Source organism: Python bivittatus, unplaced genomic scaffold (assembly GCF_059951505.1).
Source record: "Python bivittatus isolate LINGU-HERP-01145 unplaced genomic scaffold, Pbiv_v1 ctg000480_np1212, whole genome shotgun sequence".
NCBI lineage: Eukaryota > Metazoa > Chordata > Lepidosauria > Squamata > Pythonidae > Python > Python bivittatus.
Window position 1 is genome coordinate 72,495,358 of NW_028277075.1, and position 27,344 is coordinate 72,522,701.

General features: G+C 40.0%; 3 protein-coding genes across 3 annotated transcripts; all 3 read left to right on the forward strand.

The window, feature by feature from the left end:
- The first annotated feature begins 933 nt into the window (after positions 1–933).
- On the forward strand, positions 934–7,343 carry LOC148215031 (olfactory receptor 5AR1-like). The gene is made up of 4 exons (XM_088145118.1): positions 934–1,847; positions 2,123–2,178; positions 4,129–4,652; positions 7,269–7,343. Exons 1-4 carry the CDS (start codon positions 940–942, stop codon positions 7,341–7,343), a joined length of 1,563 nt encoding a protein of 520 aa, XP_088001244.1. The 5' UTR covers positions 934–939.
- A 7,679-nt stretch (positions 7,344–15,022) lies between these two features.
- LOC103065269 (olfactory receptor 5AR1-like) lies at positions 15,023–15,988 on the forward strand. The gene has a single exon (XM_088145119.1). The coding sequence runs from the start codon at positions 15,029–15,031 to the stop codon at positions 15,986–15,988; it is 960 nt and encodes a 319-aa protein (XP_088001245.1). The 5' UTR covers positions 15,023–15,028.
- Positions 15,989–20,213: 4,225 nt separating this feature from the next.
- LOC148215032 (olfactory receptor 5AR1-like) lies at positions 20,214–21,444 on the forward strand. The gene is made up of 2 exons (XM_088145120.1): positions 20,214–21,134; positions 21,391–21,444. The coding sequence occupies exons 1-2, from the start codon at positions 20,214–20,216 to the stop codon at positions 21,442–21,444; spliced, it is 975 nt and encodes a 324-aa protein (XP_088001246.1).
- The last annotated feature ends 5,900 nt before the right edge of the window (positions 21,445–27,344 follow it).

Genomic DNA, 27,344 nt, shown 5'->3' on the forward strand with positions numbered 1-27,344 from the left:
AGGGCTCCCCAGTTGAAGACCAGCCTCCAGGGCTTAACTCCATCCAGACGCTCTCCAAACTCTTTCATGAGCAATTTGGGGAATCCTTTGTGGACAAGAAAATTCATATTTATGACAGACTTGATGTCTCTTTGGGGAACATTATATCTAGAGTATCCATTTTACTATCTGTTTCGATCTAAAATCTAAACCCCCAAAAAACAAAATTGGAAAATGAATGGGGTGGGAATTTCATGTACTCTACCACCGGCTAACTTACCATCTGCTGAACGGAGAACTGGGATAAATTTTTCTCTCTTTCAGTTCTGCTTTTATAGCTTTAATGCTTTTTTAATAATTATTATATAATTTTCTAGGCAGTGTTTATTTTATAAATTTTTGCTTTCTTGGCTTGTTCTATGCCACCCAGTGTCACTTTTGTGAGATTGGCAGCCATATAAATTGGATAAATAAATAAATAAATAAATAAATAAATAAATAAATAAATAAATAGGACCTAAACCAGAAGATCTGGAGCTTTCAGATCCCCCTTTCTAAGGCATGCTGCAAGGTTTTGGAATCAGTACAGAAGGGAGGATTACAAATGCCAGCAGCCATGAATCCAACATATACTTTTACAGCAACAGACGTAGCAATATATTGACCTGTATCCTTCACTGACATTGGAAAAGCAAATGAAACAAGTTCTTAGAATTTTATATAATCTCACACACTACATTTCTGCATAATAAATGAATTCCACCTACAAAATGTAATGTATGCTGAGTTAAGTTAGTAAAGCGGTCCGAACCCCCTTGAATAAAATCCAGATTGCTTTTGAGTCTAGATAGGAACACGGATGAAGTTCTAAGTAATATATTTTTTTTTCCCCCAGAAGGGATCAGGAAGACATTTCAGGATCAGCTAATATCCTGAAACCACCATCCAGTGATAACGATTATGGACAAACAAAATGAATCCATCATTACTGAATTCATTCTTCAGGGATTCACAGACAATCCCAAAATGCAGCTTGTTCTTTTTATGGTCTTCCTCTCGGTTTATGCCATCACTGTGTTCGGGAATCTCGGGATGATTCTGCTGATTTGCACACAACCCCAACTCCAGAAACCCATGTATTACTTCCTGGGCAACCTCTCCTTTGTGGATCTCTGCTGTTCCTCAACCATTGCTCCTAAAATGCTGTCTGACTTATTAAGTGCAACGAAAAAGATTTCTTACACTGCCTGTGCTACCCAGCTCTTTCTATTTGCTCTGCTTGTGGATGCAGAGTGCCTTTTGTTGGCTGTGATGGCATATGATAGATATGTGGCCATCTGCAATCCACTTCTCTATTCAAATGTAATGTCGAAAAAGCTCTGCCAGCAACTGATCACTATTGCATTCTTTACAGCTCTCCTAGATTCAATAATACATACTTCCTGTACATTCCAACTGTCTTTCTGCAAGTCTAATATTATCAATCACTTCTTCTGTGATGGACCTCCACTCCTAGTACTCTCCTGTTCTGAGACATATGTTAATGAGATTCTGCTATTTACCATTGATGGCTTCTTTGAAGCAAGCAGCATTGGTATGATTCTTGTTTCCTATGTCTATATTTTGGCTACCATCCTGAGAATGCGCTCTGCTGAGGGCAGGCTCAAGGCATTTTCCACCTGTGCTTCTCACCTGACAGCTGTTGGGATATTCCATGGAACAATTCTCTATATCTACTTCCGACCAAGTTCCAGCTATTCCATGGACCAAGACAAATGGGCCTCATTGTTCTACACGGTTGTCATCCCCATGCTCAACCCTCTGATCTACAGCCTGAGGAACAAGGAGGTGGAAGATGCTCTGACAAAATCATGGGCAATATATGGCTTTGGAAAGGGAAAAACATTGTTTTATTATAACTTGTAAATGTGGCCGTTTGGGGAACAACATACAGAAGGCTTATCTAGATGATACGGCAAAATCAGTGGGGGATACATGGATTTTTAAAGGAAGTAGCTCTAGACAGATTTAATAGATGATATTATAGCAACCTCTGCCACTTCTGAAGAAGGAGGACTTCAATGGAAAAAAGAATACATTGTAAACTCTTGTTTATCAAACTGTGTGTATGTGAGATCAAACTGTGTCTATGTGATATCGCTTATTCTTCTGAATATTATCTCAATAAAACCACATTTTGTACAAATAAAATACAGTTCACCAATACGAGTCCCAACCTCTGCCATAGGTCATTCTTTCAATTTAATCAAAGAAGCTTTGCCCTTCCAGCTGGTTCACCCCTTAGCTGTTTCCCAGGGTCTTCAGCCATAAACAATGGCAGCTGGGCAGGAGTCAAGCAAAAGAGGGTTCCTGCGAGTCCTGCATCAAAATGATTGATTGTACAAATCACAGGATCAAAACCCTTTATAACCATTGACTGTAGAAATGACAAAGTGGCGAGTGTGTATATTAGCCATGACTATAATCTTTACAAGCTTAAAAATATCTGACTCCAAGTTCTTTCTGGGGTAAGGAGACTACCTGTTCAATTAGCCTTGTCCAATGTAGGGCAATGTTGGTTAGGATTCATGGGTTTCGCGTGCAACCCATATGGAGGGATACCAGTTTGAAGGAAGTTGTTTTAAACTGCACACCACTGAAAGAAATGAAATCAAACATTAAAAACATCTTTGGTGTTTTTCCTTGTAGTTACTAGGATTTTGTTTATTTACTTTGGCAGTTCACTCTTGTTGACAAAGCTAAAGAAAGTCCTGCCGTGGAATAATGAACATATTTTTGATGAACTTGCTATAGAACTCTGCAACTCACAGAAACTGATAGGGCTGGTCCTTCTCATTTAGTCAAGATCTTTTACATTGGAAAAAGGAAATGGGGGTGTGGGGGCAAGCTCATAAAATTGTGTGGAGAACCTTGGCATAGGAATTATCATCTTCATAGACTTCCTGGGAAAGATGGCGGATTGAAGACAATTCTGTGTAAAGCGGAGCCAATGTCTGCGGACTTCAGTAAGGAGTCGGATAGCCCATCGGCTCCTACAATCCTCTCTGGACAAAAGAGAGAGGTAGTGCAATCACCCAAGTTGTTTCTCCTTGTGATTGTTCCTTTTCCTCATGGAAAGACTACAAGACAGCAGTCCCAGGTGTGTGGGGGAAAACAGGAGGTAGGGAAATTCTCCATAATTGCTCAAGTCCCAAACGGAGTATTTTTTTAGAGGACACTAAGTCTGTACACTCCCCTTGCTAACTACCTTCTAATTGCCTTTTAACCCTTTCAAAGAAGTTAGACACCTGCAAAATGACAGGGCTGGAAATAGCTGGTGAGTGCCTCCAATCCTTAATATAAGAATATGAAGGGATAAAGTGGAGATGTTGGTATTCTGGCTGGTTCGTTTTGGATGTGCAGAAAAATGTGGAGAAAAATGTGGTACACTGGATCTGTTTATACTTAATAAGTATAAACTTATTGTGTTTAAGTTCTTTCCTTTATCATTATATTATGTATCTTAATTTTACACTACTCAAATTGGCTTTGTATTTAATTGTCATTTTACTTCAAGTAAGGAGTTTGATCCTTTTTAAAAAAAGGAGAAACTATTTCTCTTTGTTACACTAAAATTTAGTCTTTTGTGGATTTGCTTATAGTTTAGAGTTGAGATATGGAATGTTTTTCTGAATGGGATAAGTGCTTATTTTGAGTAAAAGTGTTGTGTGTTAGAGCTGGTCTTTTGTAAAGAAGAAATGGTTCCTTTTTGCTATGTTAAACCTTTCTTTTATTTTGTTGATACTGGGATATTGGGACCATGTTATCCTTTTTATATGGGATTTTATTTTAGCTAACAGCGGAGATGTGGAATGTTGAATTTTATATATGTCTGAAGGAATGGTTGGATGAAGGCCGCGCTCAAGGAGGTAAGCATTCCCTTAGCCCTCAACAGGAGTGTGGGAAGTTTAAGAGGATAAGACTGGCACCACCCTAAGGAATTCACCCTGTTTTGGCTTGCTGGCTTGGGAAGTTAGATTCAGTCTGGAGAGAGTTGTGTCTTGAGGTGGGAGCTAATAAACATAACAGAAATGTATCTGCACTGTCTCAGAGAGTTCTTTGGGCTGAACCTGACACCAATCTCTCCAGACTCATACTACCATCAAGAGGGGGGAACTGGAATTATGGCAATGGATCCCCAGAGGGCAAATTTGACACCCCAGTTCTTGGTGGCAGCCCTACTACAATATCAACAGCAAGTGGATGCACAGATTAATAATCTCCAAGAAGCTATGGGGCAGTTAATAGAACAGCTTGCACCAGGAGACCAGCCACCACCTCCCCTGCCACCAGTATTGCTACGTTCACCTGGTAGCATGCCTGAGAAGTATGGAGGTGAGGTGGAGCAGATGACAACCTTCTTGGCACAATGCAAGTTGTTCATGGACAGCAGACTGGGAGAGTTCCCTACAGACCGAACAAGAGTGGCTTTTGTGATGAGTTTATTGAAGGGCGCTGCTGCCAAGTGGGCGACCCTTCTCATAGAGGCAGGTGATCCAGTGCTCAACAACTACCAAAATTTCGTAGCTGCCTTCAGGGGGCATTTTGGAGATCCAGTGAGAAGATTAACTGCCTGTCAGGACATTTGCAAGCTCAAGCAAGGCGGCAGACCGGTAAGGTTATTCACTGCAGATTTCAAGTTGTTGGCAGGGGATGTTGAGTGGAATGAAGTGGTCTTATGGACCAGTTTAGAGAGGGGTTGGACCCTGAGCTCCGGTCTGAGCTGACAAAACAAGGCATTCCGAATACTCTGGATGACCTGTATCAGCTTTGTATAGTAGTTGATGCCAGGCTGCTGGAATTAAAGCAGTATGCTCCGTATACTCCTCTCACTGCTCCTCAACCTCCCCTGGCTGCCCTTCCCTCCCCTCATACCGTGACATGTGAGCTAGCGGAGGGAGAACCGATGCAATTAGGAGCTGCTGATACCCGCAGGCAGACAGATCACAGATTTTGGTGGGGGACAAAGTGTGGTTGTCTACCAAGTTCTTAACTTCCAACAGGCCATCCAAAAAATTGGATGACCAGTTTGTCGGACCCTTTAAAGTAGTGAAGCAGGTGAACCAGTTAGCTTTTCGCTTGCAGCTGCCACCTTCAATGAAGGTCCATCCGGTCTTTCACCGCTCCTTACTATTTAAGGAGACTCCACCAAGTCCCTTGAGAATGCAGTCTTCCCCACCTCCTCCGATTGTAGGCAATCCTGGACTCTTGCAGAAGAAGACGGTGGGGTCAGCATGCTGGAGGAAGGTTTGGTGGGGGCTTTAGGGGAGGAGCGGGCAGGAGAAAGCAGTCCACAGCCTTCCACTTTGGGTTTGCATGTGGTAGGGGGGAGGGGAGCTGATTCTGCTAATGTTGTAGCTGTTTTCCAGGACCGATCAAATGGCTGGAAGGAGGAGCCAGGAGGTAACGAGAGAGCATCATCACCTGTGATGGAATGGAATTATGAAGGCCAGACTCAGGGAGGGAAACATGCTCTGTCGTCTCCTGAGGGGTGAGGAAGAGATAAGAGGATGAGGCTGGGACCTCCCTGAGGAATTCACTCTGTTTTGACTGGCTGACTTTGGGAACTGAGGTTTCAGTCTGGGAAGATTCTTGCTAGAGGTTGTAGCTAATAAACATTGCTGAACTGAATCTGCATGGTCTCTTGGAGTTCCTTGGGCTACGTCTGACATCACCTGACCTTTCGTCTCCGCCGCCTTTGCCCAGTTCTCATGAGAACTCCGAGGGGGAGGATGGAGATGGAGGGAGAGATGATGTGAAGGTATGGTTGGATGAAGGCTGCGCTCAAGGAGATAAGCATTCCCTTAGCCCTCAACAGGAACGTGGGAAGTTTAAGAAGATGAGACTGGCACCACCCTAAGGAATTCACCCTGTTTTGGCTTGCTGGCTTGGGAAGTTAGATTCAGTCTGGAGAGATTTCTGTCTTGAGATGGAAGCTAATAAACGCAACAGAACTATATCTGCACTATCTTGGGGAGTTCTTTGGGCTGAACCTGACAATATGTTAACTACTGTTCATATCTTAGAGCTCTGTTTGGACTTTTTGCCAAGAATTGCATGGCACAAGAGGTTAATTCTTTGAGATGCCTATTGTTAAGAAATGGGTTATAGGATGAAGAGTTTCACATTGGTTAAATAAGAGGAGGTGAAGAGATTATGGAATTGTTTATCCTTGTCATCATGAGGGTGGGAAGTCACTTTTTTGGAATGGGAGGGGGGGTTTGTTTCATTTTCTTACACCTTTTTTTCTTCCTTTTTTTCTGTTTCACTTGTATTCTTTAATGTTCTATCCAAAATGTTTAACCAAATTATTGGAAAAAAAAAGAAATTATCATCATTATCACCATCTCCTCTACCTTCAGATTGGAAGTTTGTGTGGTTTCATTATCTCTCTGGGTGGAGGAAAACTAGATCAGCTCTGGATTGTGGTATACAGTTGTGTGAAAAATAAAGTACACCCTCTTTGAGTTCTATGGTTTTACGTATCAGGACATAATAAAAATCATTTGGCCTTAGCAGAGGGTGTACTTTCTTTTTCACATGACTGTACTTCCTGAACAAAATGCCTTGTATTTGTATAAGCCAATTGATGTGATGTCTTATGGGGGGAAAAAAGAAGCCTGCCACCCCATACAGTGGCCTTTTTCGCCATTCTCATCATTTGGCTCAGCAGCCGTAAGACTCGGAGGGACTGAGTTCTGCCTGGAATGTGTTGTTTAGAAGCTCTGTGGAATTTATATCAGCACCCCTGAAGATGAGAGAGGCACATGTGTCAGTTTCTGGATCGTCAATTTGGACAGTGTGCTGGGGCTGGGCGGACCTGGGCCACCTCCTCCTCTCTGGGTGGACACTGGCTTTTGTATCCTTCCTAGTCAGATATAGGGTTTTTGTGTATGTGTGTTTTTCCCTGTTGGCTACCGGCATGAAAGTGGGGAGCCTAGGAGGGTGGAGTGGGGTTGCTGGATAGACTGGGAGCAAGTAAGTGCTATCAGAAGCATCCAAAGATTGAGATCTTCTGGCCACTTGGAGGAGTGTGTTGTTGGTTTGTTTGAATGGGGACCTTTAATCAGGGGGACTGAGGGTCAGATCAGGTCAGTAGGATCTGGTGGGGGATAGGCCAGGCTATAATATCAGGATGATGATGGGCATGGGACAGTAGGGTAGGAATCAATGGCAGGCCACTCTCAGGGAAGGAGTTTTTGGTATCTGTGGCCAGTTTCACATTCCAGTCCCTCACGCTCAGCCCCAGTGGTTGGTCTTTGGAGCTTCAGCACCCCTGGTTTCTGGCTGTTGCTGGTGAATGAAAGATTGGTCATAATAAAGACTGCCATATCCATGATTTACTCATGGGTGCCTGGATCAACCTGATATGCATTTACAAAACTTTGGCTGGGCACAGAGAGATTGTTCATCAGATATCCATGTACAGTCATGTGAAAAAGAAAGTACACCCTCTTTGAGTTCTATGGTTTAGTTATCAGGACATAATAAAAATCATCTGGTCCTTAGCACTTCTCTTTTTTTTTTTTTAATAATTTTTTTTATTTTTTACAACAAACACAAAACATACATAAACAAACAAGAACATAGAAAAGCATAAAAAAAAAAATCTTCCATTTTATACCGTGTGTCAACCAGTTACCAACTCGTTGGTGCCCCTTTCATAATCTTAAATTCTCATATCATCTATTCAAAATATACTTGTGTACTTATCAATTAACAATTATTAATCATTCATAGCTAGTCTATAGAATCATTTATTACAAGAAATTTTAACTTTCAATAGGATTAGTAGTACATTTTCATCTATCGATTATATGTATATATATATAATAATTGATATCAAATTTCTATTGTAAAATTTCCTAATCCATTACATTACTATATTTTCTCATCCAATCATTAATAAAACAAATCCCGTGTCATATAAAATTACTTATCTTCTTATTCTAATTTCAAATCTCAATTTAACTCATCTCTGCACATTCCATAATTTTCAATAACTTCCTCCTGCATAGGTACTTTTTCATTCTTCCAATTCTTAAAAGTTACAGTTCTAACCACTATCAAAACATACTTAATTCTTCACTACATGTTTCAACAAAAATGTCTCTAGTTTAAAATCTATATGTTACTATATCCAACCATGTATAAATTTTAGTCTAATCTCTTAAAACATTTATAATCAAATACAATTTTTAACTATATATCTCAGTTTTATACTTTATTCCAGCGCTTGCATAATTTTAAGTTCACCCTTTTCATTCAATATCCCAAAACATCTAGCTGTTTATTCCTTTTTCTATATTATTGGATAAGAGAAAGCAATAATAAATGTCCTTTCAAACATTCTGCTTTTTGAAGCTTCTGTCAGTTCCATCATTGTTGTATTCCCCTCATTTTTTCTTTAAGCATCTGAAGTAGTTTCTTTCAATATTGTTTTACTTCTTCTTTTTATACATTCTCTTAGTACGATTTTCCATTATAATCTTGTATAATCTTTTTCTCACCCTCAGTACCAAGAACAAGTCTGTCCCTCTTCATTTATCAGTTGATTAACCCTTTTAATTCTCAGTTTATAAGCCTCAAAATAATTCTGTTTAATGTTTCTGATTTCTTGTGCTATTTCTTCCTTTTCCATTGATCCCATTTTATGTTTAATTAAGTCCATTTTAGCTTTAATATCTTTTTTTCTTTTTTGCAGGAATTTCTGCAGCTCTTCTTCCAGTTTTTTATAGTCATCCTCGATAGTTTAAAAATCTTTTTCTGCATTGTGTTTCTCGTATAGTCTATTATCTTGTATAAACCTTCATTGAGTCAAAGGATTCTTTATCTTTGTTCTTGCCAAGAGAAAGAGAAAAAAAAGCAAAAAAAAAAAAAGAAGAGGAGGGGAAAGGCTGGATCTCTTTAAAAATCCAACTGGGGGGGGGGGAATAGAGAGCAAAGCAGAGCTTCTAGCAGAAAGAAGAGCTACTGCCACTAATCAAGGCTCTTGTGACTAACTCAAACTTTCCATCTTGATATTTTCAAAGTTGCTTTCAACTCCACTTTCTTGTTTATAATTATTCGGATGGCACCTGTATAAACATGCACATCCCACTATCTTTTTAGAAAGCCCAGGGTCCTTGAGCATGCGTCACAATGGAAGAAAAAAAACACTATGTCGAGCCTCTAGATGGCAGTGCAACTTTCTTTCATTTACTTTCTCTTAACTCCACTTTCCCCATTTCAAAATCAAAAAATATAAATTTCTTATAACAATAAAGAAATCTTAGTCAAAAGAGAGGCTTAAGATAAAGAATTATTGAGTATTAAAAAGAAAAAGCCAGTCCAGTTAAAAATATTTTTTTTTAAAAGAAAAAACATCTTGCCAATTCCACTAAAAAGGGAAAGTTAAAAAAAAGATTTCCCCCCCCCTTTTTTTTTTTTTTTATAAGGCTCAATCTCGCCGCTTGATCCACTTTTCTTCACTTTTAAAAATCTCTTTAAGTTACTTAAGGTGTTCTCTAAGAATAGTTGAATAGTAAAGGTCCATCTCACCCGGTTGACACCCCTCTCTTCTTACTTTGGAGCTGTCCTGGCTTTCACAGCCATTTTTGGCTGCCTCTCCTCCGCCGGCTTCAAGAGCTTCTCCCGGGATCAATCTGGGACTTGCGGCGTCCCTGAGATCCGCGGGACGCGCCCTTTGCGATCGCCATCTCTACGGGACGGCTTAGGTCCATCGGGACCGTCTGGGGGGGGAGATATAGGCTGCGATCCTGGGAGCCCAGGATCGCCCACCGTACCGCCGCGACGCCAGCTCCGCCCTCCTCGTCCTTAGCACTTCTCAAAATTGGTAAATACAACCTCAGATGAACAACAACACATGACATATTATACCATGTCATCATATATTTTACCAAAAGAAAGCCAAAATGGAGAAACCGTATGTGAAAAACTAAGTACACCTTATGATTCAATAGCTTGTAGAACCACCTTTAGCAACAATAACTTAAAATAATCGTTTTCTATATGACATTATCTCTCACATCGTTTTGGAGGAATTTTGGCCCACTCTTCTTTACAACATTGCTTCAGTTCATTGAGTTTGCGGGCATTTGTTTATGCACAGCTCTCTTGAGGTCCCACCACAGCATTTCAATCAGGTTGAGGTCTGGACTTTGACTGGGCCATTGCAACACCTCGATTCTTTCCTTTTTCAGCCATTCTGTTGTAGATTTGCTGGTGTGCTTGGGATCATTGTCCTGTTGCGTGTTGGCCAACCTTTAGCTGTCAGACAAATGGCCTCACATTTGACTCTACAATTCTTTGGTACATAGAGGAGTCGACTCAATGACTCCAAGGTGCCCACGTCCTGTGGTTGCAAAACAAGCCCAAATCATCACCCCTCCACCACCGTGCTTGATGGTTGGTATGAGATGTTTGTGCTAATATGCTGTGTTTGGTTTTGCCAAACGTGGCGCTGTGCATTATGGCCAAACATCTCCACTTTGGTCTCGTCTGTCCAAAGGACAGCACTCTAGAAGTCTTGTGCTTTGTTCAGATGCAACTTTGCAAACCTAAGCCGTGCTGCCATGTTCTTTTTAAAGAGAAGAGGCTTTCTCCTGGCAACCCTTCCAAACAAACCATACTTGTTCAGTCTTTTTCTAATTGTACCGTCATGAACTTTAACATTTAACATGCTAACTGAGGCCTGTAGAGTCTGAGATGTAACTCTGGGATTTTTTTGCAATTTCCCTGAGCATTGCACAGTCTGACCTTGGGGTGAATGTGCTTGGATGTCCACTCCTGGGAAGATTGGTAACTGTCTTGAATGTTTTCCACTTGAGAATAATCTTCCTCACTGTGGAATGATGGACTTTAAATTGTTTGGAAATGGCCTTATAACCCTTCCCAGGCTGATGGGCAGCAACAATTGCTTCTCTAAGATCATTGCTGATGTCTTTATTCTTTGGCACTGTGTTAACAAACACCTCAATGCTCAAGACCAGCAAAGTCCTAAAACTTCAGCTTTTATAGAGGTAGTCACACTTGCTAATGATCAATTGATCAAGGGCATTTGATTAGCAGCACCTGGCTGCTACTTAGCCTCTTCATACCTATGGGAGCAGTAAGGGTGTACTTAGTTTTTTCACACATAGCTTCTCCATTTTGGCTTTATTTTTGTAAAACAAATGATGACATGGAATAATAGGTCACGTGTTATTGTTCATCTGAGGTTGTATTTACCTATTTTGAGAACTGCTAAGGACCAGATGATTTTTGTTATGTCCTGATACATAAAACCATAGAACTCAAAGAGGGTGTACTTTCTGTTTCAAACGACTGTAGTTGTACTCTGACTTTGCTGGTCCTATGGAGCCAACTTCTCAGTTATAGGAGAAGAATTTATTCCTGTTAGCCCTGAGGAAGTGGACAGGGTCTTTGGGACTGTGAGTTCCATGTCCCGTGTTACATATGTATGTTCCCCCAGCTGTCAAGGCTTCCTGGGTGGTGACATGTGGCTAAATCCATGCATTAGAGAATGCTGCTCTCAGGGAGGGGATGGTTCCACTTGCTTTGAAAAAAGCAATGATCTGCCCTTTACTTAAGAGACCATTGCTAGATCCAGCAGACTTGGAAAATTCTAAATACAGTGGAACCTCAGTTCATGAACTTAATTCGTTCTGCGACTCTGGTCGCGACCCGAATTGGTCGCGACCCGAAGCAAATTTTCCCGTAAGGTTCAATGTAATTACCATTAATCCATTCTGGTGTAGAGGACAGGGAGGCGGCTACTGCTTGTAGGGAGAGTCCCCCTCCCTACGACCACGTGTCAGGGGTGGAAAATGGCCGGGGACCATGTGTCAGGGGTGGAAAAATGTCCGCGGATCATGTGTCAGGGGTGAAAAAATGACCGCGGATCACATGTCAGGGGCGGAAAATGGCCACGGATCCTGTTCGTGACCCAATCTGGCATTCGCGAACAGAGGCAAAATTTTGTGACTGGAGCTGTTCATGACCCGAATTGGTCGTGAACAGAACCGTTCATGACCCGAGGCACCACTGTATAGGGAATTAAATATGCTAAAGGTATTAGAATCTTGCCTAAGTATTAATAGATGGATCAAAATTCCATGAAATTGTTATTAAATGCATACTGTCCCGAGATTAATCTATGTATTAAGAAGTCTCCCAATGTTAATGCCAAATAAATATTTTCTTAAGATAGATACGTTATTGAGAAAATTTCCATGGGAAAATAGACCACCTAGGATTTCATTAGCGAAATTGACATCATCTATTCAGAAATGTCATTTCCGTTAATCAGATTTTCAAAAAGATCATTGGGCTTACATTTTATCAACTACATCTATGTGGAATGTGCATCTAGTAGAACATCAGTCTTTGTGGGCTCTGTTGAAAAGTCTTTCTATCTTTCCATTACAGTCCTGGCAATTGCTCGGCTTGATATAGACTAGGCAGAGTATTTTGTTCTTGAGTTTATGAGCAGCCAGACATATCTGAGTTGTAGATTCTTGAGTTGTAGATACAAGATAATATTTACTTGCCAATAGACTCCAATTAAAACTATCACGAAAAGGCATGAAAATGCAACCACTAATCTGTAGGATCTGGGGTATTGAAGTCCATGGGGGACAATGTCTCGAGTGATATGAAGAGATATTTAAGATCTCTTCCCCTGTTTACAGGTTTTGTAACAGCAAAGACTGACTCAACTCCAGGTATGTTGGCTATTTCAGAAAAAGATTGATATTAAAGTTCAGATTAGACTTTTTGCCATTCTGCACTGCATTTTTATATTAAGAAAAGCAACCTTTATGGGGACTGAGAAGTTTCTTCTCAGAAGTCTCTAAACAATATTAAAGTCCAGACAAGTTACTTTTTGAGTTTCAATACATTTATAACAGTTCACAGTTTCAAGCTATTAGGGCTTAATTCCACATGGATCTGTAAGAAGGTCTAGAAGAAGATGGGTGCTGTAAAGAAGAGAGAAAATGCATCCATTTAAGGATTGCTTCAACAAAAACCCATAATGTAGAGAAAGCTTGAAAATTTGGAATTAATACAAATCACATGACTAGTATCAGAACAATTCTTTTAACAAGACTGGCTCATCCTCACCTTAAGGAATCCTCTCTTCCTCAATGTCTGTTCTCAGCTTTACTGAGAACAGGACATGATTTCCATGTCTAGCATAGAGAATGAGAATCAACCTCTCTCCCACTGTAAAAATGAACATGTATTCCCTTGCCCTATCCTGACTTCAGTTTAATTTAATGGAATTAAATTGAATCTTTCTTAATTTGAGACCCAAGTAGTCTAAATAAGAATGAGACAATAACTAGAAGCAAAGTTAGGAATCTGTATCGAGTAATGGCAGGAAATTTCTTTGGACCATTGTCATCAAAGAGGGAAGAGATAAGCTTCCTGTCTTGTTGTCTATGGGATGAGTTGTCCAAGGGAGTTTTTCAGGGCTCCTCAGTCGAAGACCAGCTTCCAGGGCTTAACTCTCTCTAGATGCCATCTAAACACTATGATGAGAAGTCTGCGGGATTCTTTGTGGATGAGAAAACTCATATTTACAACAAACAGGATGTCTTTTCGGGGAACATTATACCTAGGTTTTAGTATCTGTTTCACTTAGTGTAGTTACTTGTCTGCACAAAAAGGCCATAAGATTTTATCTGCCCCCAGCTTGGTTTATGAGGGCGACTAAGGATTTCTGCTTGACAACATCCATCAGATCACTAATACCTGTTTTTCACCCTGCCCCTTTACAGGAGGTATGGTGAGGTTCTTTATCAAGAATTATCTCAGCCAAAGTATTGGATTTTTAGCCAAACTGACAGATAGGGTTTTATGGATCATACAGCTTTAGGACTTCTCAGTTAAAATAAATGACCTTGAACCTTCCCAGCCTGAGATCAGGCTCAGATCTGGGATGAAGAACCTTTGGTCATCCTGGTGGATGATTTCTACTAGCAGAGACATCAGGAGAATGCAACCCTCTTGATGCACCTACATCTTTCAGTGGCTTTATACATCAATGATCATGGACATTGGCAGTGAGAATATGGAGGCATCACTTTCCAACAGTTCCACTCCTACCTATGCAGATGTCTCTAGGAATTATTTCTGGACTTCTTTAACCTTCATCATTAAAAATATTGGTCAGAAATGCTGTAATAAATAGGCTAATAAAATCTGTGTACTTCCTATATTACCTGGCTCCACATCAAAATAAGTTCAGATGTCAACTCAGGCAAGGGACACCATAGGTACACAGAGGGGTGTCACTTGGGAAATATGGAGGGGAAAATTGGGTAAAAGCAAATGCATGCAAGGAAGCACCATAAACAGACATGAAATTTCAAGTTGGTGGTATGTTGAGAGCTTCTGAAACAAAGAATCTTTTAATGGCTGCTTGAACCTGAAATTAAGATCCCAAAGAAACAAAACTGGAAAATGAATGGGGTGGGAATATCATGTAGTCTACCACCTGCCATCTCCTGAAGGAGACCTGGGATAAAAGGGGCCTGAACCAGGAGATCTGGAGCTTTCAAATCCCCCTTGCCAGGACGTGCTGCAAGGTTTTGGAATGGGTGGAGGAGGGGGGATTGCAAATACCAGCAGCCATAAATAAAGTCCAGCTTATACTTTCCAGAAAGAGACGTAGCAATATATTGATCTGTGTCCTTCACTTACATTGAAACAGCAAATGAAGTAAGTATATTACAATTATATATATTCTCACAGACTACATTTTTGTTTAATAAATGGATTCTACCTAGCAAATTTACTGTATTCTGAGTTAAGTTAGTAATGTGGTCCAAAACATCTTGAAAAACTTCCAAATCGTTCCTGCATCAAGTTAGGAACACGGATGAAGTTCTAAGTAATATAATTTTCTTTTCCCTCAGAAGGGATCAGAAAGACATTTCAGGATCAGCTAATATCCTGAAACCAGCATCCAGTGATAAAGATCATGGACAAACAAAATGAATCTCTCATTACCGAATTCATTCTTCAGGGATTCACAGACAATCCCAAAATGCAGCTTGTTCTTTTTATGGTCTTCCTCTCCGTTTATGCCATCACTGTGTTCGGGAATCTCGGGATGATTCTGCTGATTTGCACTCAACCCCAACTCCACAAACCCATGTATTACTTCCTGGGCAAACTCTCCTTTGTGGATCTCTGCTGTTCCTCAACCATTGCTCCTAAAATGCTGTCTGACTTATTAAGTGCAACGAAAAAGATTTCTTACACTGCCTGTGCTACCCAGCTCTTTCTATTTGCTCTGCTTATAGACATAGAGTGCCTTTTATTGGCTGTGATGGCATATGATAGATATGAGGCGATCTGCAATCCACTTCTCTATTCAACTGTAATGTCCAAAAAGACCTGCCAGCAGTTGATCACTATTGCGTACTTTTCAGCTCTCCTGGATTCAACAATACACACTTTCTGTACATTCCGACTGTCTTTTTGCAGCTCTAACATTATCAATCACTTCTTCTGTGATGAACCTCCACTTCTCATACTCTCCTGTTCTGAGACATACGTTAATGAGATTGTGGTATCTACCATTGATGGCTTCCTTGAAGCAGGCAGCATTGGTATGGTTCTTGTTTCCTATGTCTATATTTTGGCTACCATCCTGAGAATGCGCTCTGCTGAGGGCAGGCTCAAGGCATTTTCCACCTGTGCTTCTCACCTGACAGCTGTTGGGATATTCCATGGAACAATTCTCTATATGTACTTCCGGCCGAGTTCCAGCTTTTCCATGGATCAAGACAAATGGGCCTCATTGTTCTACACAGTGGTCATCCCCATGCTCAACCCTCTGATCTACAGCCTGAGGAACAAGGAGGTGAAAGATGCTCTCACAAAATCAGTGGGCAATGTATGGATTTGGAAAGGGAAAAACATTGTTTTATTATAACTTGTAAATGTGGCCGTTTGGGGAACAACATACAGAAGGCTTATCTAGATGATATGGTAAAATCAGTGGGGGATACATGGATTTTTAAAGGAAGTAACTCTACACAGATTTAATAGACCATTTGATAACAACCTCTGCCATTTCAGTGGAAAAAAGAACACTTTGCATACTCTTCTTTTTCAATGTGTGTATGTGATATCGCTTATTCTTCTGAATATTATCTCAATAAAAAGCACATTTTATACAAATAAAATATAGTTCACCAATACGAATCCCAACCTCTGCCATAGGCCATTCTTTTGGTTTAATCAAAGAAGCTTTGCCCTTCCAGCAGGTTCACCCCTTAGCCGCTTCCCAGGATCTTCAGCCATAAACAATGGCAGCTGGGCAGAAGTCCCGCAAAAGAGGGTTCCTGTGAGTCCTGAATCAAAATGATTGATTGTACAAATCACAGGATCAAAACCCTTTATAACCATTGACTGTAGAAATGACAAAGTGGCGAGTGTGTATATTAGCCATGACTATAATCTTTACAAGCTTAAAAATATCTGACTCCAATTTCTTTCTGGGGTAAGGAGACTACCTGTTCAATTAGCCTTGTCCAATCTAGGGCAATGTTTGTTAGGATTTATGGGTTTGGAGTCCAACTCATATGGAGGGGCACCAGTTTGAAGGAAGTTGTTTTAAACTGCATACCACTGAAATTCTCCATTTTGGCTTTATTTTTGTAAAATAAATGACGACATGGTGTAATAGGTCATGTGTTGTTCATCTGAGGTTATATTTACCTATTTTGAGAACTGCTAAGGACCACATGATTTTTATTATGTGCTGATTCATAAAACCATAGAACCCAAAAAGGGTGTACTTTCTTTTTCACAAGACTCTAGTTGTACTCTGTCTTTGCAGGTCCTATAGAGCCAACGTCTCAGTTATCTGAGAGGAATTTGCCCCTGTTAGCCTGAGGAAGTAAACAGGGTCCTTGGGACAGGGAGTTCCACGTTCTGTGTTACAGATGCATACCCCCCCCCACCCCCCCACCCCCGGCTGTCAAGGCTTCCTGCGTGGTGACGTGGCTGAATCCATGCAGTAGAGAATGCTTCTCTCAGGGAGGGGATGGTTCCACTTGCTTTGAAAGAAGCAGTGATCTGCCCTTTACTTAAGAAACCATTGCTAGATCCAGAAGATTTTGGAAAATTCTTATTCAGTGTCCAACCTTACCTTAGCAAAAATATTGCTAAATATAGGGAATTAAATAAGCTAAAGGTATTAGAGAACATTGCCTAGATATTAATAGATGGACAAAACTTCCATTACGTTGGAGAGGTAAAATGGTTATTAAAGGAATATTGTACCAAGATAAATCTATTTATGAAGAAGTATCCCAATATTAAAAATATTTTCTTAAGATAGATGTATTATTGAGTAAATTTCCATGGGAAAATAGACCATCTAGGATTTCATTAGCTAAACTGAGATCATCTATTGAGAATGTGGTTTCCATTAATCAGATTTTCAAAAAGATCACTGGGCTTACATTTCATCAACTACATCTATGTGCAATGCACATCTATGGAACGTCAGTCCTTGTGGACTCTTTTGAAAAGTCTTTCTGTATTCCCATTAAAGTCCTGGCAACTGCTAGGCTCGATATAGACTAGGCAGGGTATTTCATTCCTGGTTTTATCACAGCCAGACATGTTTGACTTGTAGATTGTTGAGTTGTATATTCAAGATAATATTTACTTGCCAATAGTCTCCAATTAAAATTATCACGAGAAAGCATGAAAATGCAACCACTTATCTGCAGGATCTGGAATATTGAAGTCCATGAGGAACAATCTCCCAAGTGATATGAAAAGACATTTAAGATCTCTGCTCCTATTTACAGGTTTTGTAAGAGCAAAGACTGACTCAACTCCAGGTATGTTGGCTATTTCAGAAAAAGATTTATACTAAAGTTCAGGTTAGACTTTTTGCCACTATGCACTGCATTTTTATATTAACAAAAAAAACCTTTATGGGGACTGAGAAGTTTCTTCTCAGAAGTCACTAAACTGTATTAAAGTCAGAGACAAGCTCACTTTTTGAGTTTCAGTAGATTTATAACAGTTCACAGTTTCAAGCTATTAAATCCTACTGAAGACTTAATTCCACATGGAGTTGTAAGAAGAGGATCTAGAAGAAGATGGATGGTGTAAAGAAGAGAGAAAATGCATCCATTATAAGGATCCCTTCAACAGAAACCCGTAATGTAGAGAAAGCTTGTAAAAAAGGAATTAACATAAATCACACGACTAGTATCAGAACGATTCTTTTAACAAGACTGGCTCATCCTCACCTTAAGGAATTCTCTCTTCCTCAGTGTATGATCTCAGCTTTACTGAGAACAGGACATGGTTTCTACATATAGCATAGAGAATGAGAATCATCCTCTCCCCCAAATGAAAAAATAAACATGTATTCTCTTGCCCTCTCCTGACTTCAGGTTAATTTAATGGAATTAAATGGAATCTTTCAAATTTGAGACCCAAGTAAGTGTAAATAAGAATAAGACATCAACTAGAAGCAAAGTTAGGAATCTGTATCAAGTAATGAGAAGAAATGGCTTTTGACCATTTTCATCAACAGGGAAGAGATAGGCTTCCTGCCTTGTTGTCTATGGGATGAGTTGTCCATGGGAAATTTCAGGGCTTTTCTCACTTGAAGATCAGCCTCCAGGGCTTAACTCAATCCAGACACCATCTAAACTCTATCATGAGAAGTCTGGGGGATTCTTTGTGGATGAGAAAACTCCTATTTAGGACAGACAGGATGTCTTTTGGGAGAACATTATATCTAGGTTTTACTATCTGTTTCACTTAGTGTAGTTACTTGTCTCCATAAAAAGGCCATAAGATTTTGTCTGCCCCCAGCCTGATTTATAAGTTTGTCCAAGAATTTCTCCTTGACAACATCCATCAGATTACTTATATCTGTTTTTCACCCTGCCCCTTTAGAGGAGGTGTGGTGAGGTTCTTGATCAAGAATTATCTCAGCCAAAATATTAGAATTTTAGCCAAACTGATGGATGGGGTTTTCTTGATCCTACAGCTTCAGGACTTCTTAGGTAAAAGAAATGATCTTGAACCTTCCCAGCCTGGGATCAGGCTCAGATCTGGCATGAACAACCTTTGGTCATTCTGGTGGATGTTTTCTACTTGCAGAGACATCAGGAGAATGCAACCCTCTTGATGCACCTACATCTTTCAGTGGCTTTATACGGCAATGATCATGGAGCACCGGTGGTGACAATTTGTAGGCATCACTTTCCAACAGTTCCACTCCTGCCTGTAAAGATGTCTCTAGGAATTATTGCCAGACTTCTTAACACTTAACATTCAAAATATTGGTCGAAAATGCTTTAATAAATAGGTTGATTGAATCTCTATACTTCCTATATTACCTGACTCCATATCAAAATAAGTTCAGTTGTCAACACAGGCAACGGACACTGGAGGTACACAGAGGGGTGTCACGTAGGAAATGTGGAAGGGAAAATTGTGTAAAAGCAAACACATGCAAGAAAGAACAATAAAAGGAGATGAAATTCCAGGTTCCTGTATGCTGAGAGCTTCTGAAACAAAGAATATTTTAATGGCTGCTTGAACCTGAAATTAAGAACCCAAAGAAAGAAAACTCTAAAATGAATGGGGAGGGAATCTCATGTACTCTACCACCTGCCAACTTGCCATCTCCTGAAAGGAGACCTGGGATAAAGGGGACCTGAATCAGGAGATCTAGAGCTTTCAAATCCCCCCTTCTCGCACATGTTGCAAGGTTTCAGAATGGGTGGAGGAGGGAGGATTACAAATGCCTGCAGCCATAAACACATTAAAGTCCAACATATACTTTTACAGAAACATACATAGAAATATAATAATCTGTGTCATTCACTGAAATTGAAACAGCAAATGAAGCAAGTATATTAGAATTATATATTATATATTCTCACAAACTATAATTTTGCATAATAAATGGATTCCACCTAGCAAATGTACTGTACGCTGAGTTACGTTAGTATTGCGGTCCCAATCCTCTTGAATGAAATCCAGATTGTTGTTGCTTCAAGATAGGAACATAGATAAAGCTCTTAGTAATATAAATTTCATTTCCCTCAGAAGTAACCAGAAAGACATTTCAGGATCAGCTAATATCCTGAAACCACCATCCAGTGATAAAGATCATGGACAAACAAAATGAATCCATCATTACCGAATTCATTCTTCAGGGATTCACAGACAATCCCAAAATGCAGCTTGTTCTTTTTATGGTCTTCCTCTCGGTTTATGCCATCACTATGTTCGGGAATCTCGGGATGATTCTGCTGATTTGCACTCAACCCCAACTCCAGAAACCCATGTATTACTTCCTGGGCAACCTCTCCTTTGTGGATCTCTGCTGTTCCTCAACCATTGCTCCTAAAATGCTGTCTGACTTATTAAGTGCAACTAAAAGGATTTCTTACAGTGCCTGTGCTACCCAGCTCTTTCTATTTGCTATGCTTGGGGATGTAGCGTGCCTTTTATTGGCTGTGATGGCATATGATAGATATGTTGCCATCTGTAATCCACTTCTCTATTCAAATGTAATGTCGAAAAAACTCTGCCAGCAACTGATCACTATTGCATACTTTACAGGCCTGCTGGATTCAATTATATATACTTCCTGTACATTCCGACTGTCTTTCTGCAGGTCTAACATTATCAATCACTTCTTCTGTGATGAACCTCCACTTCTCATACTCTCCTGTTCCGAGACATATGTTAATGAGATTGTTCTATTTACCATTGATGGCTTCCTTGAAGCAGGCAGCATTGGTATGGTTCTTGTATCCTATGTCTACATTTTGGCTACCATCCTGAGAACGTGCTCCTCTGAGGGCAGGCTCAAGGCATTTTCTACCTGTGCTTCTCACCTGACGGCTGTCGGGATATTCCATGGAACACTTCTCTATATCTACTTCCGACCAAGTTCCAGCTATTCCATGGACCAAGACAAGTGGGCGTCAGTGTTCTACACGGTTGTCATCCCCATGCTCAACCCTCTGATCTACAGCCTGAGGAACAAGGAGGTGAAAGATGCTCTGACAAAATCAGTGGGCAATGTATGGCTTTGGAAAGGGAAAAACTTTGTTTTATTGTAACTTGCAAATGTGGCCATTTGGGGGAATGTCATGCAGGTGGCATATCTAAATGATATGGTAAAATCAGTGGGTGATACATGGATTTTTAAAGGTTGTAGCTCTAGACAGATTTAATAGATGATATTATAGCAACCTCCACCACTTCTGAAGAAGGAGGATTTCAATGGAAAAAAGAATACATTGTGTACTCTTGTCTTTCAAACTGTGTGTATGTCAGATCACTTACTCTTCTGAATATTATCTCAATAAAAAACACATTTTTTACAAATAAAATATAGTTCACCAATACGAGTCCCAACCTCTGCCATAGGCCATTCTTTTGGTTTAATCAAAGAAGCTTTGCCCTTCCAACTGGTTCACTCCTTAGCCGCTTCCCAGGATCTTCAGCCATAAACAATGGCAGCTCGGCAGGAGTCCAGGAAAAGATGGTTCCTGGGAGTCCTGGATCAAAATGATTGATTATTCAAATCACAGGATCAAAACCCTTTATAACTATTGACTATAGAAATGACTAGGCGGTGAGTGTGTATATTAGCCATGAGTATAAACTTTACAAGCTTAAAAATATCTGACTCCAAGTTCTTTCTGGGGTAATGGAGACTACTTGTTCAATTAGCCTTGTCCAATCTAGGGCAATGTTGGTTAGGATTCTTGGGTTTTGAGTCCAACACATATGGAGGGATACCAGTTTGAAGGAATTTGTTTCAAACTGCACACCACTGAAAGAAATAAAACATTAAAAATATATTTGATTGATTTTTTTTCCTTTTAGTTTCTAGGATTTTATTTTGTTATTTAGGCAATTGACTAGATACTATTGTTCACAAAGCTAAAGAAAATCCTGCTGGGGAATAATGAATATATTTTTGATGAACGTGCTGTATAACTCCTCAACTAGCAGAAACTGATAGGGCTGGTCGTTCATACAATTTAGTCATTCCATCTCGAAAATGCATTAAAAGCTGAAGAAGAGGTAGGAAAAAATCCAAATAAAATATTGAAGGAGACAAGAAAGATTTTTTACAGTGGAAAAAGGAAATGCGGTGTATGGGGGCAAGCTCATAATATTATCTGGAGAAATTTGGCATCGAAATTATCATGATCCTAGACTTCCTGGGGAAGATGGCAGATTGAAGACAATTCTGTGTAAAGCGGAGCTGATGTCTGCAGACTTCAATACGGAGCCGGTTAACATATCGGCACCTACGATCCTCTCTGGATAAAAGAGAGAGATGGTGTGATTACCCAGGCTGTTTCTCCTTACAATTGTTCCTTTTCCTCATGGCAAGACCACAAGACAGCATTCCCAGGTGTCTTGGGGGAAACAGGAGATAGGGAAATTCTCTATAATTGCTCAAGCCACAAACAGAGCTTTTTTTTAAGGACAGTAAGTTTGTACACTTCCCTTGCTAGCTATCTTCTAATTGCCTTTTAACCCTTTCAAAGAAGTTAGACACCTGCAAAGTGACAAGGCTGGAAAGAGCCTTGTACTCAAATTGGCTTTGTATTTAATTGTCTTTTTATTTCAAGTAAGGAAGTTTGATCCTTTTTTAAAAAGGAGAAACTATTTCTCTTTGTTATGCTAAGATTTAGTCTTTTGTGGATTTGCTTACAGCATAGAGTTGAGATATGGAATGTTTATCTGAATGGGATAAGTTCTTATTTTGGGTAAAAGTGTTGTGTGTTAGAGCTGGTCTTTTGTAAAGAAGAAATGGTTCCTTTTTGCTATGTTAAACCTTTCTTTTATTTTGTTGATACTGGGAGATGTTATCCTTTTTATATGGGATTTTATTTTAGCTAAGAATGGAGATGCGGAATGTTAAATTTTATTTATGCTAACTACTGTTCATATCTTAGAGCTCTGTCTGGACTTTTTGCCAAGAATTGGATGGCAGAAGAGGCTACTTCGTTGACTTGCCTATTGTTCAGAAATGGGTTATAGGATGAAGGGTTTTATGTTGGTTAGATAAGAGGAGGTGAAGAGATTATGGAATTGTTCATGCTTCTCATGATGACGGTAGGAAGTCGCTTTTTTGGATGGGAGGGGGGTTTTTTGTTTCACTTTCGTACACCTTTTTTGCTTCCTTTTTTTCTTTTTCACTTGTACTCTTTTATTCTATCCAAAATAATAAACAAAATTATTGAAAAAATAATAATCAGCATTATCAGCATTATATTTCTTGGCTTAATTTGATACATGATCAACAAAACTGATAAAAACATGTTAATATATAGTGCCTGGCCTCTCCATTTAAGAGATAAGGATGCGATCTGCCAGTTCCACTGGTCTTATGCCAAGTAAGAAGATTGGCTCATCTAGTTCTGTACAGTCTAACTGGACCAGCAATATGTTCCCAGGATTTCACAGGAGACTTTCCTAGACTTACCCGGAGATACAAAGAATCTACTCTACCTTCAGCTTGGAAGTTTAACTGGGTTCATTGTCTTTCTGGATGGAAGAAAACAATTATCAGCTCTGGATTAATAATCAAATAATATACTTCCTGAACAAAATGCCTTGCGTGTTTATAAACTTATTGATGTGTCTTCCTGTGGGGAAAAAAAGAAGCCTGCCACCCCGTACAGTGGCCTTTTTCGCCATTCTCCTCATTTAGCTCAGCAGCCATAAGATTCGGAGGGACTGAGTTCTGCCTGGAATGTGTTGTTTAGCAGCTCCATGGAATTTACATCAGCACCCCCGATGATGAGAGAGGCACGTGTCAGTTTCTGGATTGTCAATTTGGAAAGTGTGCTGGGCTTGGGTGGACCTGCACCACCTCCTCCTCTCTGGGTGGGCACTGGCTTTTGCATCCTTCCTAGTGAGATATTGTGTGTGTGTGTGTGTGTGTGTGTGTGTGTGTGTGTTTCCCTGTTGCCTACCGGGATGAAAGTGGGGAGCCTACAAGGGTGGAGTGGGGTTGTTGGATAGACGTGGAGCAAGTAAGTGCTATCAGAAGCATCCAAAGATTGAGATCTTCTGGCCACTTGGAGGAGTGTGTTGTTGGTTTGTTTGAATGGGGACCTTTAATGAGGGGACTGAGGGTCAGATCAGGTCAGGAGGATCTGGTGGGGGATAAGGCAGGCTATAATATCAGGATGATAAATGGGCATGGGACAGTGGGTAGGAGTCAATGGCAGGCCACTCTCAGGGAGGGCATTTTTGGTTTTTGTTGCCAGTTTCATATTGCAGCCCCCAACGTTGAGCCCAACAGTTGGTCTTTGGAGCTTCAACACCCCTGATTGCTGGCTGTTGCTGCTGAATGCAAGGTTCATCTATAATCAAGGCTGCCATATCCGTGATTTCCTCATGGGTGCTTAGTCAACCTAATATGCATTTATAAAAACTGGACAGGGCACGGAGGGATTGTTGATTGGATATTCATGTAGTTGTACTCTGGCTTTGTAGGTACTATGGAGCCAACGTCTCAGTTATCTCAGAAGAGTTTGCCCCTATTAGCCCTGAGGAAGTGCACAGGGTCCTTGGGACTGGGAGTTCCATGTCCTCTGTTTCAGATTCATGTCCCCCTCTCCCCCCCCAGCTGTCAAGTCTTCCTGGGTGGTGACATGTGGCTGAATTCATGCAGTAGAGAATGCCTCTCTCAGGGAGGGGATGGTTCCACTTGCCTTGAAAGAAACAGTGATCTGCCCTTTACTTAAGAAACCGTTACTTGGTACCACAGACTTGGAAAATTCTTATTCAGATTCCAAACTTGCCCTAGTAAAAATATTGCTAAATATAGGGAATTAAATATGCTAAAGGTATTAGAATCTTGCCTAGGTATTAATAGATGGATCAAAATTCCATGAAATTGTTATTAAATGCATACTGTCCCGAGATTAATCTATGTATTAAGAAGTCTCCCAATGTTAATGCCAAATAAATATTTTCTTAAGATAGATACGTTATTGAGAAAATTTCCATGGGAAAATAGACCACCTAGGATTTCATTAGCCAAATTGAGATCATCTATTGAGAAATGTGGTTTCCGTTAATTAGATTTTCAAAAAGATCATTGGGCTTACATTTCATCAACAACATCTATGTGGAATGTGCATCTAGTAGAACGTCAGTCTTTGTGGACTCTCTTGAAAAGTCTTTAGGGGTTCCTATTAAAGTCCTGGCAATTCCTAGGCTCGATACAGACTAGGCAGGGAATGTTGTTCTTGAGTTTACAAGCAGCCAGACATGTCTGAGTTGCAGTTTTTTGAGTTGTAGATCCAAGATGTTATTTACTTGCCAATAGTCTCCAATTAAAATTAGCACAACAAAGAATGAAAAGGGAAACACTTATCTCCAGGATCTGGAGTACTGCAGTCCATGAGAGACAATGTCCCAAGTGATATGAAAGGACCTTTAAGATCTCTGCCCCTCTTTACAGGTTTTGTAAGAACAAAGACTGACTCAACTCCAGGTATGTTGACTATTTCAGAAAAAGATTTATACTGAAGTTAAGGTTAGTCTTTTTGTCATTACATGTGGCATTTTTATATTAATAACAACCCTTATGGGGACTGAGAAGTTTATACTGAGAAGTTTGTAAACCGTATTAAAGTCAGAGGCAAGCTTCCTTTTTGAGTTTAAGTAGATTTATAACAGTTCAGAGTTTCAAGCTATTAAATCCTTCTTAAGGCTTAATTCCAGATGCATCTTTCTGCTGTGAGAAGAGAGAAAATGAATCCATTGTAAGGATCCCTTCAACAGAGTCCAATCATGTAGACAGCTTCAAAATCTGAGCTAAATACAAATCAAATGACAGGGTCAAAAAAAATTCCTTTCCCAATACTGGCTCATTCACATGTTAGCGAACCTTCTCTTTCTTAAAGTCTGATCTCAGCTTCCCATTTTTTTATATCTCTGTGTAGGGACAGGACATAATTTTAAGCGTAGCAGGATACAGTAAAATTACGTTAACCTAAACAACAGTAGAGAGTAAAGTCAAGGTTCTGATAGATCTCTGCGTGATTTATAGTTGAAGAGGAAGAACATTTTGCTTCCAACTGTTGAACAAGAAGTCAGGTTGTATGTCACAGTGCATAAACCTGTAAGTAAAGTTGCACTGGTCTTGTATGCCTCAATTATCCTCCAGCAGTCACTTGTGCTTTGACCTAGAAAGTACCAGTGTATAAAATGACTGCTTTTGAACAGGTATTTGTATGGATGCCCAATTTTTAGATAGGGGAAAGAAGTGAGACCAAGGACAGCTCAGTTTGGGAAGATAGTTTAGCATCTCAGTTGGTCCATTCAAAGTTCCACTCAGAGTTATCCAGCTTTAAGCTCTAAATCTAATTTTTAATCCCTCAGAGAAAGCTATGGCTTTTCTTTCAGTTGTTAATTTCTGCATATCCCCTTCCCCACCATTGTGAATATTTAAACACCTCTTTTCAATTCTCCTTGACCCAATTTTCTCTCTGGCACTATAAAGGTCTGAGCTGCAATCTACAAGTTTACTTTTCGTCCTCTTTGTATCTACTTGAGCATACAGCCACTTCATGGGGGCCAATTTGTGATTCACTCTACTTTTCAGCTCATTATAGTCTAGGAGATAGTTGACAAGTAAGTCTTCACCACATCTTTGCACTCAAAAGAAACAGCAACAAATAAAGAAATAAATAAATCCATTAGCCATTGGAAATGTGGACTGCCCAATAATAAAGCAGGAATCAATTGAGGGTACTCCTCCCCAAATGAAAGATTGTTTAAGGCACCAGTGCACATTGTTAAGTGGATTTCTTGTCTTTACAAGGAATGAGAACAATCTTAAATGGCGCAATGGGAAGAAATTGCTTTGAACCATTGTGAAGAAACAGGGAAGAGATGGGTTTCCTGCCTTGTTTTCTGTTGGGTGAGCTTTTCAGGGCTCCCAGTTGAAGACCAGCCTCCAGGGCTTAACTCCATCCAGACGCTCTCCAAACTCTTTCATGAGCAATTTGGGGGATACTTTGTGGACAAGAAAATTCATATTTATGACAGATTTGATGTCTCTTTGGGGAACATTATATCTAGAGTATCCATTTTACTATCTGTTTCGATCTAAAATCTAAACAGCAGCCATATAAATTGGATAAATAAATAAATAAATAAATAAATAAATGGGACCTGAACCAGAAGATCTGGAGCTTTCAATCTCCCCTTTCTAAGACATGCTGCAAGGTTTTGGAATGTGTGTGGGA

Bases quoted from the DNA above. Each gene is read 5' to 3' on its own strand.
- LOC148215031 (XM_088145118.1), top strand. From the start codon at position 940: ATGGACAAACAAAATGAATCCATCATTACTGAATTCATTCTTCAGGGA. The intron at 2,179-4,128 runs GTACAAATAAAA...CAATCTCTCCAG, and splicing joins TCTCAATAAAACCACATTTT to ACTCATACTACCATCAAGAG. The intron at 4,653-7,268 runs GTAAGGTTATTC...TTCACATTCCAG, and splicing joins TCAAGCAAGGCGGCAGACCG to TCCCTCACGCTCAGCCCCAG.
- LOC103065269 (XM_088145119.1), top strand. From the start codon at position 15,029: ATGGACAAACAAAATGAATCTCTCATTACCGAATTCATTCTTCAGGGA.
- LOC148215032 (XM_088145120.1), top strand. From the start codon at position 20,214: ATGGACAAACAAAATGAATCCATCATTACCGAATTCATTCTTCAGGGA. The intron at 21,135-21,390 runs GTATGGCTTTGG...TGTGTATGTCAG, and splicing joins TGACAAAATCAGTGGGCAAT to ATCACTTACTCTTCTGAATA.